The 19,772-nt window shown below is 31.5% G+C and overlaps 1 protein-coding gene across 1 annotated transcript; it reads right to left on the minus strand.

The window, feature by feature from the left end:
* Positions 1-3,485: 3,485 nt before the first annotated feature.
* On the minus strand, positions 3,486-7,742 carry LOC118035976 (probable LRR receptor-like serine/threonine-protein kinase IRK). The gene is made up of 2 exons (XM_035041648.2): positions 5,684-7,742; positions 3,486-5,179 (listed from the first exon to the last, which is right to left on the minus strand). The coding sequence occupies exons 1-2, from the start codon at positions 7,123-7,125 to the stop codon at positions 3,730-3,732; spliced, it is 2,892 nt and encodes a 963-aa protein (XP_034897539.1). The 5' UTR covers positions 7,126-7,742; the 3' UTR covers positions 3,486-3,729.
* Between the last annotated feature and the right edge of the window lie 12,030 nt (positions 7,743-19,772).

A 19,772-nucleotide genomic window follows, 5' to 3' on the forward strand; every position in this document is an offset into this window, starting at 1 on the left:
CAAGTGTGTAACTGAAAAAAGAAAATGTTTATATTTGGCATAATAAGAGGAGATATTTCGGAACACTCCCTCTCTTCTTTAAAGCACTCCTATCCTTCTTTTATTCTTTTGATGAATTTAAAACTCTTGAACTTTCATTGAGATTTAAAATTTAGTGATTTGTTGACCAAGAATTTATTTGAGACAGGTTTTATGGTAATACAGTGTGAAAGTTAATTTGATGAAATTCAATGAATTCAGCGGGTTAATACGTGATTCTATTAAAATTTAAATAAAATTTAATTTAATTTTTTAAAAAACTATAAAAAACATTGTTTAATTTTTTTAAAAAAAAATAATAAAACAGTATTAATTTGAATTGATATGAATCAACTTAATTAAGTTGGCTTATTTTTATAATTAAAAAAAAATATAAAAAAAAATTCATGTTTTATATGAAAATAAATTTCCCATCAAAACCACAATAATATTGAAGGGCGTCTTGGTGGGCCCTTAATTTGAATGATTTGAGAAAATGAATGATTTATTTATCTTTTAAATAAATAGCTAGTTTTACCAGGAGAGAGTTAAAGTTTTTAGTTTTTGAGAGAGAGAATGAGCTGAGATTTGGGGCTGTTTGGGCTGAGTTTGTATTTGTGTTTCGGGAAATTTTGAATATTTTTTTTTTACTAAAATTAAGTGCAGTTTGTACTTTTGGATTGTTTTGATGTGTTGATGTCAAAAATAATTTTTAAAAAATAAAAAAACATCATTAGCATGTATTTCAGCACGAAAAGCTATTTGAAAAGCAACCGCTGCCACACTGCCAAACACACTTGAGTTTTTTTGGAATTGTATTCTAAAATATTTTTTATTTTTAAAAAATTATTTTTTATATTAGTGCATTAAAATAATCTAAAAACATATTAACTTGGAAAAAAAAATTAATTATTTTTAAAAATACTTTTAAAACAAAAAAAACATACGGCACCTTCATTTTTTTTATTATGTTTTACTTTTACTCTTCTTTTTTTTTGTTGGAAATACTTCGTTTAATCTTTTAAAGATGAGAGAGGGAATACGCATTGAATCTGTTTCCATATAATTCCCTACGAATTGGTATAATATTTAAAGGTAAAAAAATATGTTCATTCTTGAAATTGTTTTTAAAAAGTTTTACTGATGATGGCTTTGGACGCCTTATTTTCTGTAAAAAGCTGCACAAATCCCACTTCATTTCAAGAGAGCATTTGTTGAGAAGGGCACTTGACTCCTTCCCACGTAGCAATCCAATCATGCATATTCACATAATAACATTATTTTTTAAAAATAAAAAGGAAAATAGCATGTTTTCACATTTTGAGAGAATAATATTATTTGAATTTATATATATATATATATAAATAAATAAAATAACATGTTCTTACATTGTCACCTTTATAATATCAACATTTAAATATCAAGTCTCATTACCAATCTCCTAACTCAAATGGTTAGCTAATTGATTTAATTATATAAATCGATTGATTATTTTATATAAAAATTTATAATTTTATAAATTTGTTATTAAAATATGTTATATGTTTTAAAATAATGTTTAATGTAGTTAGACTTATGATAATAAATAATTTTAAATAGTTAGATGTATATTTAGATAAAAATCTATCACGGATAAATTATATAGATAGCTTAAAAAATATATTTATGGATGAGAGAATAAAAACATTAGAGTTGAATAAGAAATGCATGCCATGCGGGTGCAAATTATTTTACATGCGCATCTCAACAAAATGATGCTTTCTGCTCTTTTGATGTATTTTGTTTTATTCCTTTTCCATAGATTACAGGATGATGGGTTTTGCTGCCCCTCGTTGCTGTTAAATTAAACACTCTTGCAATAAAGGTAAGATTGGAGGCTTGATTGGAGGAGCAACCGAAAAGAAGCAGCGCCTAGGGCAGAGGTAGCTAAGCGTGGAAGGGTATAATAATACTAAACAGACATCTTTTGATAATGGAGATACTGTGGTGAGGCAATTCAAAAGTACAGCAAGAAAAGAAGAAGTGGGTATTTCAAGCTGTCACTTCCATGGCCAAGAGGCTTAGATATTCCATCCTTGGACAAGAAACAGGATTGTGGAGGGCCCCATGCGCTGCTGCTTGAAGATGATAAATAAAAAAAAGTGTTCCGACGAGCATGAGGTGGTTCTCTTGGGCCCAGCATCATTTATAGAACCTTGAGGCTGACTCCACCAGCAGAGTAGGGACAGCACACTGGTTTCTATGCTCTGCACATGGCTGTCCAAATTTGTACAAGAAAAGGTTGTTCTTCCCGGAGGGTGAAAGATGGGTGTGTTTAAAGGTGCATCGCGGTTCTTGAGAAGGGGTAAAGGAATGGATGAAAAGGTTAAGAACCATGTGAGATTAGCTGTGTTGAAATGAAGACAAATCCAAGAGGAAAGGAACAAATAACCCATTTAAACAAAGTTGATTATGAACAACTGAAGGCGTTGGATGTCAAAATCCAACATTTTAAAAAAGAATGCTTCTATTCCGACAGCATCATCTTGTGCTGCAATATTCTATTCCCATACCTTGACACTCTTTTTTTTTTCTAGGGCCTCGCTTCTTTCTAGCTGTTGCCCTACCTTTCCCTTTTGTCTTCCTGTTTTCTTTTAGGTTTTCCTGTGCCTCTTCCTGTTTATTCAATTGAGCACTAAGATTACTTGCTTCAAAGTGGGTGCTAAGAATCTTTTCGAGTCCTCGCCGTCTCTAGGACACTTTTGACTTGTAAAGAAAGCATTTTAATGCCTCCTCCACCCTTGCTATCATTGGCAACACTTGGTTTTGATACTAAGCGAAACAAGCATTCTTTATTCGGGATGTTGAGAGTCATATTTACCCTTTGCCATGTACAAGAAAATCAAAAAACTTGAGAATTTATTCAATCAACCTGGTGACCTCTCCAGCATTGTAAGAATAGGGATTAGCCTTGATGGATTTTACTATGTTCGGTTCCGGTGGGATTGGGATTAAGAACAGTGCAAAACTATTTTGTTAGCACCAACAGGAGTTCCTTACATATGCAAGGGATCTGCATTCTGCTATCTATATCTCTTGAAGATGCTACCTACTACTGTGCTGGGACCGATGCTTGAACTAGAAGAGCAGCTTTTTTGCCCACTTCTCTTACTGATGTGGCATTTTTCCTTCAGGGAGATGATTCAATAGCTGGTCACTAAGGCTTGAAAGCACAACACCAAACCACAAGACCCGTAAGGCGCAGTGGTCTGCTATCGATATCAAAGCAAGATTTATAGCTAGGAAAAACAACTGTACGAGCTCAATCAACCAAAGTGTTCAAAAACACCTCAGAATGCACTTAAGTGGTCATGAGCTAAAGATTGTGAAATTAGTCAGGAACCAATTCTACTATCAGCTCACAACTAGAAACAAAATCAAGATACAAAATGCAGTACAGAAGAATTAGTAACAACCGCGCGACAAGATATCCAAAGGGGTCCTATATTAGAGCCCGGTGAAAAGGAATCCGGTAATCTAACAGTAACATCGAGAAGAAACCACAAACATAAACTAAAAACAATCAGGAGAAGAACCAATACAAAACAAAAGGAAAAAAGAACTCCCAACAACTGAATTTCTCCTCATTGATTAATTGAATAAACCGGATTCCTCTTCCCCGGATAACCCCGTTATAAATCCCATCACTTAATTTCTTAATATGATTCCTGTTCATCCTGAATCCTCTTGTCCCTCTGAAGGACATCTGATCAGGTCTAATATATTAATTACCTCTCCCATGTCTGGCCGGTTTGATGGAACCTGCAATGTGCAAATCAAACCCAACTTCATGACTGGAACCACCTCATCTGCTGGGAAATTCCCCATGAGCCTCCCATCAACACATTCTTCCACCCTGCCTTCCTCCAATGCTCCTCTAACCATGTCACAAAGCACAACCACATCATCTTCCATGTATTCGACGGGTCTCTTGCCAGTAACAATCTCCAGAACCAAAACCCCAAAACCATACACGTCGCATTTCTCAGTTATCTTTACTGTTCTACAGGCAAATTCTGGTGCCATGTAGCCAAGCGCACTCTGAATTTTGCTGCTTAAAACATAACGGTCTAGCATTGGCAAAAGCCTTGCTAGGCCAAAATCACCTACTTTTGGTTCACCTGAACTGTCGAGAAGGACATTGCTTGATTTTATGTTGTAGTGGATAATGTTAGACTGATGCAAATGAGCCAAGCTTTTTGCAGTCCCTAGAATTATGTTGAACCTCTCATTCCATGACAGAAAATGACCGCCTGATCCTTCGTGCAGATGCTTATACAAACTACCACCAGAGACAAACTCATATATGAGAAGCTGCAAGGATTGAGTCCAGTAATAACCTTCAAGTGCCACAAGGTTTTGGTGCCTGATTTTCCCCAATTTCTTAACTTCTCTTTCAAAATCTTCTTGAGACTTGACAAGACTCGAGACAGTGAGCTTTTTGATTGCAACGGGATGACCATCTCTGAGGACAGTCTGGTAGACTGCTCCAAACCCACCTCTCCCAAGTTCACAATCCTTGTTGAGCAGAGCATGTGCTCCTGTGCTAAAGTCAGGCTTTCCAGTAAACATGACAAGTTTTCCAGAGTTGGCATCTGTAGTGGGAGAATCACTAAAGCCATCACCTGCGGATAACGTGAGAGCAGCTGCAGATCGAGATGTTGATGACCGAACACGGAGATTAAGCACGGTGATGGCAATCACACCAACAACAATGACAGCAGCAGCACCAATGGCAATGAGAGCAGATATGCTTAGAATGATTCTTTTGTGACCAGGATTTTGAGGGAGTGAGCCCGGAGTAGAATCAGAAGAAGAGTTTGGATTGAGAACAATGGGTTTGGGAAGGACCGCAGGGCAAGACTTATTGACTGCAGCGCCACAAAGAGATGGATTTCCAGAGACAGATGAAGGTGATATAGTGTTAAAGAAAACTCCTGCAGGTAGTTCACCTTGCAAATTGTTGTGGGAAATGTTAAAGGAGAAGAGATTGGGAAGATTTGCCAACTGCTTGGGTAGGCTGCCAGTGAGGCTGTTTAAAGACAGGTCCACATCTTTTAGGTTTCCAAGTTTTGCTATTGCTGCAGGTATTGTTCCAGCCAAGTTGTTTTGAGATAGGATTCTACATCATTGAAAGAAACAGAAAAACAAGAATGAGAAAGCTTGTTAGACTAATGAAAACCATTATGCCAGCTTCAACCAATATTAACTTTTCAGGAAAAGAGAAGCAAAGGTCAAAGGACAGGATCTTTTCGTGTTTTAGAATGTAGACATCATATAACAATGGCACGCAACGAAAGCATCACATCCTTTTAGTTTAAGCAATAAGCAACTACAAATTCAAATTCTAACAAATAATTGATAGTCCAAAATCATAATCTAGAGACTGTATAATCTTCAAACTTATACACCACCAACCCTAACAATAAAGGTATCTACAGCAGCAACTGTCGTGTTTTATGAAGAATTTGAGATCTTACCAGCGCAGAAAAATATGTTTCTAACTGTTTGATAAAGAGAAATTGAAACAAGATTTATGAACTTATCTAACTCTAGGCTACCAAATTGAACAAGGATAAGAAAACAAAAAACAAAAAACAAAACAGATAGATCAAAGAGAGCTTACAAAGTCATTAATGAAGAACAGTTCCCTATTGAATCTGGGATTTGCCCCGACAGTGAGTTCCTCTCCAGTCTCAGTTCCTTCAAAGCAAAAGCTCCTCCAATTTCCGTAGGAATGCTACCATTTAGCTTGTTATCACTCAAATCAAGAATATCCAATTCCTTCAGATCTCCAAAAGTTCCCGGAACAGGACCAGAGATGGAGTTTTTTGACAGATTCAAGAACTGCAAGCTGCTTAAAACCCCGATGGAAGATGCAATCTTGCCAGAAAAATCATTGTGTGATAAATCCAGGACTTGAAGCTTTGGAGCAGAGCTAAATTTTCCACTAAGCTTATTCTCCAAATGCAAAACTTTCTCCAACGTTGAACCAAAAATCCATGTAGGAAGGTCACCACTCAGCAAATTCTGGCTAAAATCCAAAGCCAAAAGGTTTCCACAATTGGCCATAGATTCTGGCAAATTCCCACTTAAACCATTTGCAGACAAATTCAACACCTTCAATAATTGAAGTTTCCCAATTGAAATTGGAACCTGACCCGAAAATCTATTCCCAGAAAGATCCAGAGTCACCAGGAGATTCAGTTCACCAATCCAGTTTGGAACCTCACCAGCAAACATGTTGCTACTCAAACTCAAATAATCACACAAGCCAAGCTTCTGCATTGTGTCTGGAATGTGCCCAGAAAGCATATTCTCACTGAAATCAACAGACCTCAACAACGAACAGCTTCCAATCCCACTTGGAACCTCCCCATTAAACCGATTCTTGCTTAAGTTAATCCTCCTCAAATTGTTCAAAACTTCAATCCCTTTGGGAATCTCACCATCCAGCAAATTACCAGACAAATCAAGTGACCTCAATCCATTCAAACCCCAAATCCCAGCCGGCAAAGACCCAGTAAACTGATTCGAACTCAAGTTTATAGATGCGAGACTAGCACATGAGCTCAAAGAACCTGGAATCTTCCCTGAAAACTTATTGTTAGCCAAAGAAAGATCCCTCAAAGCCGCACATTCCTTGAAAAAGTCTTCCGATATTGTCCCGGAGAAGCTGTTCTCACTTAAATCAATGATTCTAAGGTATTCAAGGCGAGTAAGGTTAGGATTGATGCTACCAGTAAGGTTGTTCCTTGATAGAGAGAGTTTGTGGAGGAACTGGAGCTGTAAGAGGCCACGGCCGATCCGACCTGATAGAGAGAGCCCATCAAGAGTGAGCTCCGCAACCCTGTTGGATCTCGGGTTGCATTTGACACCGAACCAGTTGCAGGGAGTGTCATCATCTTGGTTCCAAGATGAGAGCTTTCTCATTGGATCTTGAAGGTCTGCTTTAAACACAATTAGACCCAAAACATCATCATTTAATGATGGATTAAGGGATCTCACACATTGAAAAGCTAAAACCAAGAACACTAACAAGCTTAGCAACTCTTTTGCCCTTAACATTGCTAATTCTGATCAAGAAACTCAAAAGGCACTACAACCCATTGAAACTTAGATGGAGATGGAAAACAAAGGGAAAGCTAAGAAAAACCAGTGATATATTCTTGGCTTAAAGTGGAAAAAAATGGGCTCTTTTCTTTTCTTTTCTTTTCTTTACAACGGCTAGATTCGAAGAGGAGAGACAGCTAGAATAGACAAAGAAGGATTAAATTCAGCAAAATGACACCCCTTTATCCCAAAAACTTGTTATGTTGTATTTCTCCCTAGTGACCAAAACCCAGAAGTGTTCCTACACAAGGCAACAACTTTTAGGGTTCAAGTTTCACAAAGAAGAAAAGGATAAAAACTTGAAGCAAGCAAACAGTTGATCTGAGAACAAAATAAGTTGCAAAAATCTAGCACATTTGAAGCTTAGTGAACGCTGAGGATGGTTCGCCAGATTCCGGTGAAAAAGTTAGGGTTCCGGTGAGAGTTGCCGTCAAGACGCACAGGGAAGAGAGAGAGAGAGAGTTTAGTTAAGGGGTGTGTTGGTGTTTGAGCTGAGGATACTGAGAGAGAGAGAGAGAGTCGTAATGAAGTTGGCGTTTTTATTAACGGGAAAGAGAATAGAGAGAATGGACCTGGTTAGCAGGTGGGGGCTATTTAATGAGTTTATGGACACGTGTCTCTTTACATTAGGTGGATGGGCTGTCCTACGTGGCTTTTACACGTAGTCCTTTTCACTGTTAGAAAACAAAAAAGCTGTAGAAAAATGTGAATGGATGATTACGAGTTACGACCCAAGTAGCCTATTTTTTGTTTTAATATTATATTTATTTTTGTGTTTTAATATATTTTAAAAAAAATTAAATTTGTTTTAAATAAATATTTTTGTATTTTCAAGTTTTAATATACTAATATTAAAATTAATTTTTTTAAAATAAAAAAAATATTATTTAAATTTATTTTCAAATAAAAACTATTTTAAAAAATAACTAATATAAAGGGATTTTTTTAAAATTTTTTAATGTAATGTAATGTAATGTATAGTTGCTGTAATAATTCGGGCAGATTGATAGAGAATCTAGGACAGCAATTTCCTCTTGCGTCCCCTGGTCGAAACGGAGCAAAATGCAGACGCAGTCTTCTCCGGCGAAAGAAGCAAAACAAAAAATGGCTTCCATGTAAACAAAACCAAAGCATAAATCCAAATCTCGAGGACATAAAAGAGGCAAAGGGGCTTCCCTTTCAGCTAATAAAAGACCGAAGAGATGGTTGAGCAGCCATGGGATAAGCAGAGAGAGAGAGGAGAGGGGAGAGAGAGAGAGAGAGAGAGAGAAAAGCAATAAAGGAGAGTAGGTGGAATGGTGGGTTGTGTAATAAAGGAAGGAGTGTGAGGTGCTGCTGCTGCTGCACAGTGCAGAAGGACTGAGAGCGACATAACTTCTGCTTTACAAGCTTTTCTTAAATCCCACTGCCCGCGATCCACAGGAGGGTCCCCTCCCCTCCTGCCTCCTGTAATTCTCCATTTTCATTGCAGAGTTACTGTGTCTTAACTCTCATTGAATGTCGACGAACTTCTCTTCTTGAGATTGATTTTGCTCTTGGAAACCAGCTTCTTCCCTGCCGTTAAGTGGAGCGGTCTGGGCTGGCTATCCATTTTTCAAGACCCGAAAGGCATGAACCCTAGAACCATTGAAGAAAAAACTGTGACTGAAATGCATGTGGATTAAAGAATGCTTGGTGGTTTTCTGGTGAATCTCACATCATTTTGCCTGGGGAAAAAAAAAGGGGGAATGTTCACCTAACACCATTGGACAGTCTAGAGATCTTGGTCAAGAGTAGAATTATGAGTGATGCCGTTTCCTTGAAAGCAACTAAACCAGATTTCTCAAAAAGTTAATAATCATTCTTATGAAAAACGAAAAACCAGTGCTGAATCCGGTGTCGATTTGCAATGCAAGCAAGAATGCAAATAATTGTTGGTCAAGACATTTGGCTGATTTGAATCACACAAATTTCATAATTATAGAAAATTTTTATAATTATTAATTTTAAAACCTATAAAATTAGTTAAAAAATACGTAAATTAACCCAAATATTTATAAAAAAATTATGTATGAATAGGAGGACGTCGATTGGTTCGCATTATTTGTTTTTGGTAACTTCAATTACGTCCCCTAACTACCTATTTAAGCAATATTACCCTCAAAGCATCATATATTTTTCAATTACATCCTTCAGCTACCTATTTAAGCAATATTACCCTCGAAGCATCATGCATTTTTCAATTGCATCCCCATCATCGGTTTCAATTCAATAAACCCATCAAATAGAATATGGTTGTATTTTGGATGTTAAAATTAAGCTTGAATGCCCTCTAATTTATAACAGATCACCCTTACATCACTCATGAAATTTCACTTAACGAATTTATTATCAAGTTGTATTATGATTTTTTTTTTTTATGAAATAAGTTTAGGGGTTAATTTGGGTATTCAAAGTGTGTCCTTAACAAGACATGTGATGGAATTTGTGTTACAGGAAGAGTTTGGTAAATTGGTTTAAAAAAAAACCTAAAAGGTGTGGGAGAAACAACACTTCTATCCTTGCATAAGATTGTAGATTAGTATAATGGTTTTTTTTTCTTTGTTTTGGTCTTCTTTTTTTTTTACTTTGATAATTGAACTTTAATTACAACATTTAATATTGTGCTAATTAAAATTTAGGATTGTTAATTTTTTTATATGATTATTGCAATTTAAAAAAAAATCTTGACATTGGATTTCATGTTTGATTTCAATCTTATTTCAAAACTAGGTTTGTATATCATATGTTGTCTTTTAAAAAAAAAAAAAAAAAAACTTAATGAACACGTGTCATTTGCCTAGTTTAGAGAAAAATATAGCCCCAGGATAGACCCGGGCTTTTTTTATATGGACTCAGGTGTTTTGGGGCATCTAGGTCAACGTGAACGACCTGTTTTTTTAGTTTTTTTATCAAAAAAATATTTTAATTTTAAAAAATAATATAAAATGTATTATATGTATATATATTGTTTTTAAAAATCATTAAGTTAATTAAGAATATATTTTAGGATATTATTTTATTAAATTTTACTTGGTTTTTTTTTTGTTCTCAAGTGAGATAGTAAATATTTTTGTAATGTTAGAAAGAGGTTTATTTTTGTGAAATCCATCATAAATATTTTTTCTATATTTTATTCAATGGCTTTATTTTGATCGTCTAATTCTACTATCAGTGATTAAATAAAAAAATGATTTTTTTAAAAAAAAATAAACTTATTAAATTCATTGAATTTCATGACTAATATGTCAAGTTTGGTGAGTCAGTTAACATCAATATAATATATGTTATCGTCTTAGTATTTTTTAAAAAATATAATCTTGGAAAATTTTTTAGTCAAGCCTATGCTTTTATCCGTCATCTAAACTGTCATTTCATGATTTAATTTGAAATTCAAGTCATGTAAGTATTCAAGGTTGACCAATCTGGTCGGGTTTTGAGTTAATGATTTTTTTTTTTTCATGCTATAGGAATATACACATTGATAGCACATGGACATTTTTTTTCAAATTAAAAAACAAATTGTTTACCATTTGATGTAGCGCGGGCAATTATCTAGTTAAAACTATTAGTTGAGGCAACATCGATGAATTTGGGAAATTTTTAGGGGTAACATTGCTAAAATAAATAGTTGGGGAACCTATCTGAAGCTTCCCTCTTTTTTCAATCCTTCAACTTGCCTCATTTCGATGTTGTCTCCATTGCTTCTGATCTGAGAGTCAATGGGCAGGTGGTGGGTCTCAAGTATGTGCCTGCCTTGCTTCTTGAACAAGTACATTCCACTGTGACCTGCACATTTTAATTCCATGCAACCACTAATTCTAGTTGGTCAACGTGTATCACTTTACTTCATGTTTTTTTTTTCCACCCGATATCCTCCGTATTTTTTTAAAGATAAGACTAAAAATTTTGTGATTTGCTCTTTTAATAATTATGTTTTTTTAAATTCAAACTTGTATTTCATAAAAATATAATAATATTTTAATCACTAAAATAATATTTCATTGATATTTTACTTCGGGTTTAATCAATTATACAGTATCATTAAAAAAAAAAAAAAACCTAAGGATGCTATACACGTTACTAGCACATTGAAATTACTATTTTGATTTTCTGAAAAAAACTTTATTGTGCCGGTTATTAATTATAATTAAGTTAATTAAAAAACATTGATATTTTAATAAATTTAAATATTATTTAAAAAGTGATTTGCATGCATTGTACAATTCAGTCCATGTATTGCGTGGCTGCGTTCTTCGGGCAACGCCCAACAACCAAACTCTAACTTCTAAAATGCGTTGGAATCATCTCGGTTGCTTTTCTGTTTTTTAGCAACGCGTGTGATCTACAGACCTGAAGTCTGATGTCAACAACTTTTTTTTTTCTACTTGATTTCTACACCTCGCCTTTTAAATGGTTAAAGCAGCGATTTAATTTGTTTTTTTTTTTAATGTGATTTTTATTTTTTTATTATTTGTTTTTATTTAAAATAATTTATAAAATTGATTTATTTTAATTTTATCCTTCTTCAATTATTTCGTATGTTAGACTTGATTTTTATTCTTTTGATTATTATCTATTTTATTTGAAATAATATTTAAATTTGAATTTGTTTTATAATTTTATCTTTTTCAAGTTTTTTTATTAAACTTAATCCTCAGTTCTTTTGATTGTTATTTTATTTTTCTTTAGCAAATTTTTTCAATTGAGTTTTTTTTCCAGTTTTATTCTTCAAAATTTTCCTTTACTTTTTATTTTTATTTTTTTAAGCTTATGTTTTTTTTCAATTTCATCCTTCATAATTTATTCAATTAGAGATTGAGCTTCTTTATTTTGTTATTTGCCTTTTTATAGGATTTTTTAGTAATTTTAAAAATAACTCAAGCTATCATAAATTTTTTTATTTATCGTTCTTTGTTAAGTTTAACTTCTTTCAGAAAAAAATTTGTTTTTGAATTAAATTAAGTTAATTGATTAAATATAAGTACGAGATTCTCACTTCATGATATTTTATTTGGTTTGCTTTACAAGTTATTACTCTAATGGCGCATAAGGTCTCTTTCAATGTCATCGTGTAGCCTTTCACATAATACTATTATAATTCTCTTTTGGCGAGCTCATTTTGATAATGGGATGGTGTCTATAATAGAGCGATATAACAACTTTTGATTTCTTCTCCTCTCAAATTTATTATTGATAGCTCATTTTTTATAGTTGATTATTTAAAAAATTGCTTTGTTTACTGTTAATACCCTTTTTTAATCATGTTATTGAATTAATCGAGTTTTTTAAACTTAGTCAAGTCAATGACTTTCATATTTTTCTCGCTTCTTTAAAAATGATGGCATCGCTTGAATATCGTTTTTTATGTTAAAAAATATTTGACCCAACCCAGACTAGGGATGAGCAAAAAAACCGATTAAATCAAGAAAATCGGGAAAAAAATAATCTAAAAAACCAAACCGTGAAAAAAAAACCAATTAAATAGATTAGAATTTTTAAAAAACTGACCGGTTCGGTTCAATTTTTGTTTTATAAGTTGAAACCAAAAACATTGAACCAAACCCAAACAAAAAAATTGAAAAAAAAAAACCCGAGCCAAACCGAAAAAACTAAGTCGAACAAGAAAAAACCAGTTTTTGTTCTAAAATAACCGAACAGAAACCGTTCAGTTGAATCGGTTCGGTGTTTTTGAAAAAAAAAACTAGTTTTGTTATTTTTTTTTTGATAAAAACCAAACCAAACTGAAAATGATCACTTCTACCTAGGATATAGCACGAGTCAGCTATTTAGTTAAGAAAACACTAAAAGATGTGATACTTTTACAATGAACCGCCTCGTAAAAGCACTATTTATTTCAATAGTACTTTGTTCTTTTTATAAAGAAATAATTGTTCTTTTTGCAATTTTAATTTTAATTTTAAAGAATTAGAATTCATGATTTGTTTTGATTTGTCTTCCATAAGGTTATCTCAATCTTATGACTCGGGTCGCGGGTTTAACAGATTAAACCAGCTGACTCGGGGTTTATTCCCCTTTTTATTTGATTTTTATAAAAAAAAACATCATAGCTCAATATTTTATTTTAGTTTTTTTTTTTATGATGCTATCTTAGTTTCATTATTCTAGTAACGGGTTTGATGGGTTAACACGAGTTGATTTTGATTTTTTTAGTTTTTTTTTAAATTATTTTTTTAATTTCACCACTTAATATTTTATTAATTGAAAATTAGATATGCACGTGGAACAATTTAGTGTAGCATAGCAAAAAAAAAAAAAAAAAAAATCTCTAATTACTAGAAAAATGTAGTTGTATACTATACAGCTTGTCATCTCTTGAGGGCTTAAAGCCTGTAAAAGGATTGAGACTACGCATGTGGAACATTGTCTTATCACATAAACTGCCATGGTTTGACTTATTAGCAAGCTTGGAACTTACTATGTGGCTGGTGGTATCTTTTTTTTTTATTTTTCAATATTAATTCAAATAAAAGGTTTGTAATGGTATGCGTTGTTCCCAAATTGCCATCCTAACGTGTTGGGAAGCAGGGCCTACCTACAGCAGGAGACAAAAATATGTACCTAATCGTCTACCCACAATAGCTACAGCTCTTGTAAAAAAAATGTGTTTTTAAGACACAAAACTTGACTTCCCCAGGGATTCCTTGTTTTGACCTTTGGAAAATGGCGTGTATATTCTTAATTTGAGATGTACAGATCAGATTGCTACTACTGATGCGCAGAAAATGACATAAAATATACGTTGCAAGCTTTACAATGACACTATAACTTGAAAGTCCTCGCCTTGGTGCCGGGGTTTGTATGCTGGAACGGAGTACAAAAATACAAAAAAAAAAAAAAAAAAATCATGAAAAATCTATAATTAGAATAATTAAGATTGAACTAACCTAAAATATCTGGTTAATCTTATTAGTTATATCATGAGATTAGAATAACATAATAAAAAAATTATAAATTTTTTTTTAAAAAAAACTCGTGTTAACTTTTCAAACTTATGATTACTAGACCTGAAAAATCCAAATTAGAAAAACCATGAAACTCAATTCTCAATCAATCAAACATTAAAGAACAAAAATTTTAAAAAAATTTCAATTATACAAAAATAATGATCAAAATTATAATAAAAAATAAATCTTATATTTAATTAAAGGTTGGAATTGAAAAGAACAATCAATTTAGTAAAAGGATAAAAAAAATCAAAAGAATGAGGGTCATCATTGACATAAAAAAAATAAATATTTTGACTGAAAGATGAAATTGAAAAAAAAAAAATATTTTTTTCAAAAGGGCCAAGAAAAAAAATTAAAAATTAAAATAATGAGGATCAAATTAAAAAATATATACCATTAATTTGAATTAAAGAATGAAATTAAAAACCAATAAAACTTTTATAAAAAAAATCAAGGCAAAAAATTAAAAATTCAAAGAATGAAAACTAAAATGAAAAACATAATATTTAATAGTTTGGAATCGAATAATAAAATTACAAACAAATAAAAAGGTCAAGCTATAATTTTTTTTTAAGAAAAAATAATTAATAAAAAGCAAAATTGTTAATAGAGACACGAGTCACCCATCAAAGACAAAACAACTCATACATGTGATTTTACCATGGATATGATATGTGATTTCATGGGAATTTGCCTTGCAAATTCGGTATGAGTTGTATAATCACAGTTTATTCATTTGTGTCCAACCAAAATGATTGGGATTCAAGTTGATTCTTCAGTTATAGTTAATACTCCTCTCAAAACAACGTATCTAGCCAGCTAATTTCAATAAAAGAAATAATAAAAACTTAATTGCAAATACGAAAAAGAAAGAAAATATTCCAATATTCAACTTAAATAAGAAGTTATATATATCATTGGAGTCACAGTAGAATCTCCTCTGCCTAAGAAATATGGTGTTGATCATCTTCTTTCTAATTAAAAAAATACAATGCTAATCATCTAGTAAGTGATCTAGTAGTAAAAATTTAGGATTAAGAAGTTTGTTTTTCCTATGGTCTCAGGTTCGAACCATATAGTTGCTAATATGATGATCACTGGAGGCTTATATGGTCGTTAACTTCAGGGTCCTATGGGATTAATCGAGGTGAGCGCAAGCTGACCGGATACCCATTAATAAAATAATAATAATAATAATAATAATCATCACGAATTTAAGTTTTTTTAAAAGTTATTATTTGTGTTCTTTCAAGATTGTTAGAAACTTATATAACTATTAATTTTAGAACTCATGAAATTAATCGAGAATAAACCAGCCCGAACATCAATATTAATTAAAAAAAATACAATTATGCAAAAGAAAGAAGAAAGTTGGAGGGGTGCTAGGAATGGGAATTGCCTAAAGACGTGCCCATACTGTGAATTTTCCTGTAGCAGTTGCCCATGCTGTTAAAGCTGCTGGGGTTTGCACAAATTATAAAAATATTCAAAAGGGCAAAAAGAAAGGGAAACGTATCCTCTCTGCTCCCTCCCTCCAAATTGAAAATGGCTTCGCTAGTCTCTAGGTGAAATAAAGCCAGACAATAAAACGACACTGTTTTCTTTCTTTTTTATTTTTGTTTTTACCTGTTGTCTTTTTACCCTAGAGGGTCTGAGCTAGCGTATTGGTCAAAATGCACAGTCTGTCAGCTATTTCTTTTTCTTCGAGAAACATTGGTAAATTGGATCGGGGAATATATGGTTTTTAATGCTCTGTGCTGGGGACCAATGATTGTCATACACTTTTCAATATTTTCAATTTTACCTCAAGAAAAAATTATTGTTACCTTGATAATATTAATTTGTTAATAAAACTACTCATATTAACTAAATAGCATACAGTACATTTAAAAAACTTTTTAATGAATGTTTATGTGCTCGGTATCACAGTTCAGTATTTTTTTTTCATTAAACTTTATTTGTTTTTAATTTTATTGTTTCATTTAATGTTAGAGAATTCAAGGTTTTTGATAGAATTTCATCATTAAATTAGAAACCAATTTAATGAAATAGAGTTGAAATATACTAGATGAAAAATAATTAAAAGTAAAAGAACTAAAGTAAAAACAAAGAATTAATGTGCTTTTCTCATTTGTGCACGAAAAACTTCATTTTCATCCAAAAAATTGGAATCTATTAAAAGAAATTGGAAGAATAGAAGCTCAATTGAAAATTTTCAATCCCAAATAAAAAAATTTAAACAACGTGTTTTTCAAACCAAAAGAAGAGAAGGTGAGCAACACGTCATTCGGTCGATTGGCCTATGTTTTTTACAGTTTTGGCTGATCAAGCTGACAACTTCAAATATATAAATGTGAAGCTATAGACTTACAGATTGAGCAAGATTGGATTCAAATCAAAGGTGTGCATCCCCTCTACCAACTTCAGGTGATCTCAGATGAAGATGATGTCAGAATTGTTTCAACGATGCCTCGAAGATGGACAACCTAGTCAGCTATGACAATGCAACTATTATGCAAAAACCGATCAATTTTTCATGTATTCACATATAAAGCCTTCTTAATGACTCTTTATTAAGAGTTTACAACACTTCCCTCGAGATCAAAAAGTTAGAAATAGATTCAAAACCTCCCAAAACCCTAGCAAAACGGTTCTAACAAAAAAGTATAAATACCCCTTTTAGCTTGAAGGCATATGGGGAGTAGGGAAAAAAAGAATTTCGGTTTTTTCAGATGTAAAGCAAAAAGTGGCAAAATTTTATGTTTTTTAAATCAAGAATTGCGGTAGGCCCTAAAAATTTATTTTCTTATGATTTTCTTTATTCTTTTTTTTTTTAAATTATTTAATGAAGATTACAAATAATCTTTGCTTTTTTTTTTTTTGAACTTGATGTCGTAACTAAGATTTTTAGAGAAGATAAAGAACTCAACAACAATAGAGTATGCAAAAACTTGAAGACAAAAGGGATATAACTTGATTTAAAGCCTTACTTTGATACTATTCGATACAAATCTCATGAATACAAAGATCCAAAAACCCATAATCAAGATTGATCATAAATCCTAACAAAGCTAAAGTTCAGGCTTTTGAATTGAGCTTGATATAATGATATCTTACACCGAGTCACCAAGACTATAATAATAGACCCTACCTAACAGTTATAGAGAATCTTGAATGAGAAATATAAAAGATACTATGAAGATTAGTTAATTTTTTGATAAGTCAAGAGAAGCTCTTTGAAGAATCAAAGTAATAGAAATTTCTCACAATACAGTAATAATTACTGAAATCAAAGTTTGAAAAAAAATAAAATCAAATACAAGCTAAATATCTTACTCATACTTGGTAAAAACATCATAAAAAATACTGAAAAAATAACAAAAGAGTTTTATATAAAATAGAAAAAGGAATCCTAAATTAACTAGGAAACTAATAGAATCTTGCATAGTAGCTTCTAAACCTTATCATAAGACCTTTTCAATGTCTGATTGATATAAAATTTAACCCAATAAAAACAAGGCCTTTGGAATCTATTGGTAAAATCTCATCATGATCTAAATGTCGAATTTAATATTATGCTTGTTAAAGTAACACTATGCATTTAAAAAAATAAACCTTTAACTACAAAAATTAATTAGCCCATGAAATATATGGATTTGACCCTTTTTTGTAAATAGATTAAATTGACTAAAATTTGATTATCACTTGTTGAAAATGTAGCATTTTTAAGATTCATATTGGCCCAACTACTTTAAAAAAGCCTATTAAATATATATTTAAGCTTATTTACCCTTGATCTTGTAATTGGCCTAATTAGATCTTGTAATGGACTTTTGGTGTAGTCCTGATTGTATTTTTAATTCTTAATCAATTCAATATTGAGAGATGAAGTTGATAAAATAAATCAATTAGGAAAAAGGGGAAAAAACTTGAGTCAACCGAGTTACAAACTCAAGGTTTGGGTCGTGATATTAAAATAATCTCATAAAAAAATAAAAAATATTATGAAGCTCAACCCCTAGTAAATCTAATGTTAAAAAATGAAATTAAAATTGAAAAATAGATTAAAAATAGGATATCAAAAACTAACTTGAGTCAACTCATGTTAACTAGTAAAACCTATAACTTGAATTATAAGACAAAAATAACATCACATAAAGCAAATCAAGACAAATCATAAAAGTTTGATTCCCAATAAAGTTAATGTTGAAGGTTGGAATTGAATTAAGAAAAGAAAAAAAAATTCGAGTCAACTCATCAAACCAATAGTCCATGTCATGGGATTGAGATGGTCTCATAAAAATTAAATTAAAAAATATCATGAAGTCCAATTTCAATAAACCTAATATTGAAAGGAGTTAAAATTAAAATTGATTAAAAAAAAGACACAAAAACAACGACTCGATTTAACTCGTTAAATTCATGACCTGAGTCATGAGAATATGATAACCTCATAGAAAACAAATTAAAATAAATCATAAAGCTTAATTCCTAATTAGTCCAATATTAAAAGGTGAAATTGAAGAAAAAAATCAATTAGTAAAAAAAAAAAAAACCCAAGTCAACCAAGTTAACTCATCAAATCTATGGTTTAGATCATGAGACTAGGATAATATCATAAAAAATAAATTAAAAAACTATAAAGTTCAATTTCTAATAAACCTAATATTAAAGAATGAAATTAAAATTAAAAAAAATATATTATTATAATAAATAATATTTCATAGGAGGGTTACACTCAAATCCCATTATTTTTGTTTTGTTTTGATGTTAACATAGACAAAACCATTCTCATGTATCGAGATACAATATATGCTACCTGAGACCATTTCTTTTGATGTGTTCATTCAACCACTTGATTTCTCACTTTTTTTTAAGGACATGCGCCAACCTTTTATCTTATAATTCAAACTTCCATACTAACTAACATGAAAAGAAGACAGGTGGTTGAGAAGAAAATGCTAAAATATGCCATTCTCTCACTTGAGAAATGTCCTTTTTTTTTTTTTTTTTTTTTTTTTGTGTGGAAGTTGCACCTTGTCGAATGCAAATGTTGACAAACGCAAACATGTGAGTACTAGCTAACTAGGGCGTGACTCATGATAAATTGTGAGTCCTGAAATTTGTAGTGATAGTAAAACTTGAAAGATATTTAACTTGATAAGTCAATTTAAAACTTGCTTGATTTAGATTTTAGACCAAACTTAAAAAAATAATAGAAATTAATTAACTTAATCTGATTTAATTAAAATTTTGATGTTGACCCGCGACCTAAGATAAAAACCCAATTAATATTTAAATAAAAAACTTATTTTATAAAAATAATTAAAATAATGTCATTTTGATTTTTATATAAAAAAAATATTTGGATAAACTTGAATTGACTTTTTTGACAGATAACTTGAGTTAGATTTTAAAACTATGATAATAATCACTTGTATTTTTATATGTTTTAGTTAGATAATTTTAGAATTGATAATTTTTTATAAGGATAATTTAGGAATAAAGAATCATAAATATTGTTTTCAAAGATATATATTTCTATATTTTGTTTTAAAAATACAGAAATTTCAAAAATAAATTTATTTTTTTAATTAAACATGTTTGAATTTT

This window comes from Populus alba, chromosome 19 (genome assembly GCF_005239225.2).
Source record: "Populus alba chromosome 19, ASM523922v2, whole genome shotgun sequence".
Taxonomy (NCBI): domain Eukaryota; kingdom Viridiplantae; phylum Streptophyta; class Magnoliopsida; order Malpighiales; family Salicaceae; genus Populus; species Populus alba.

Bases quoted from the DNA above. Each gene is read 5' to 3' on its own strand.
- LOC118035976 (XM_035041648.2), bottom strand. From the start codon at position 7,125: ATGTTAAGGGCAAAAGAGTTGCTAAGCTTGTTAGTGTTCTTGGTTTTA. The intron at 5,180-5,683 runs GTAAGCTCTCTT...TCAATGATGTAG, and splicing joins TGTTCTTCATTAATGACTTT to AATCCTATCTCAAAACAACT.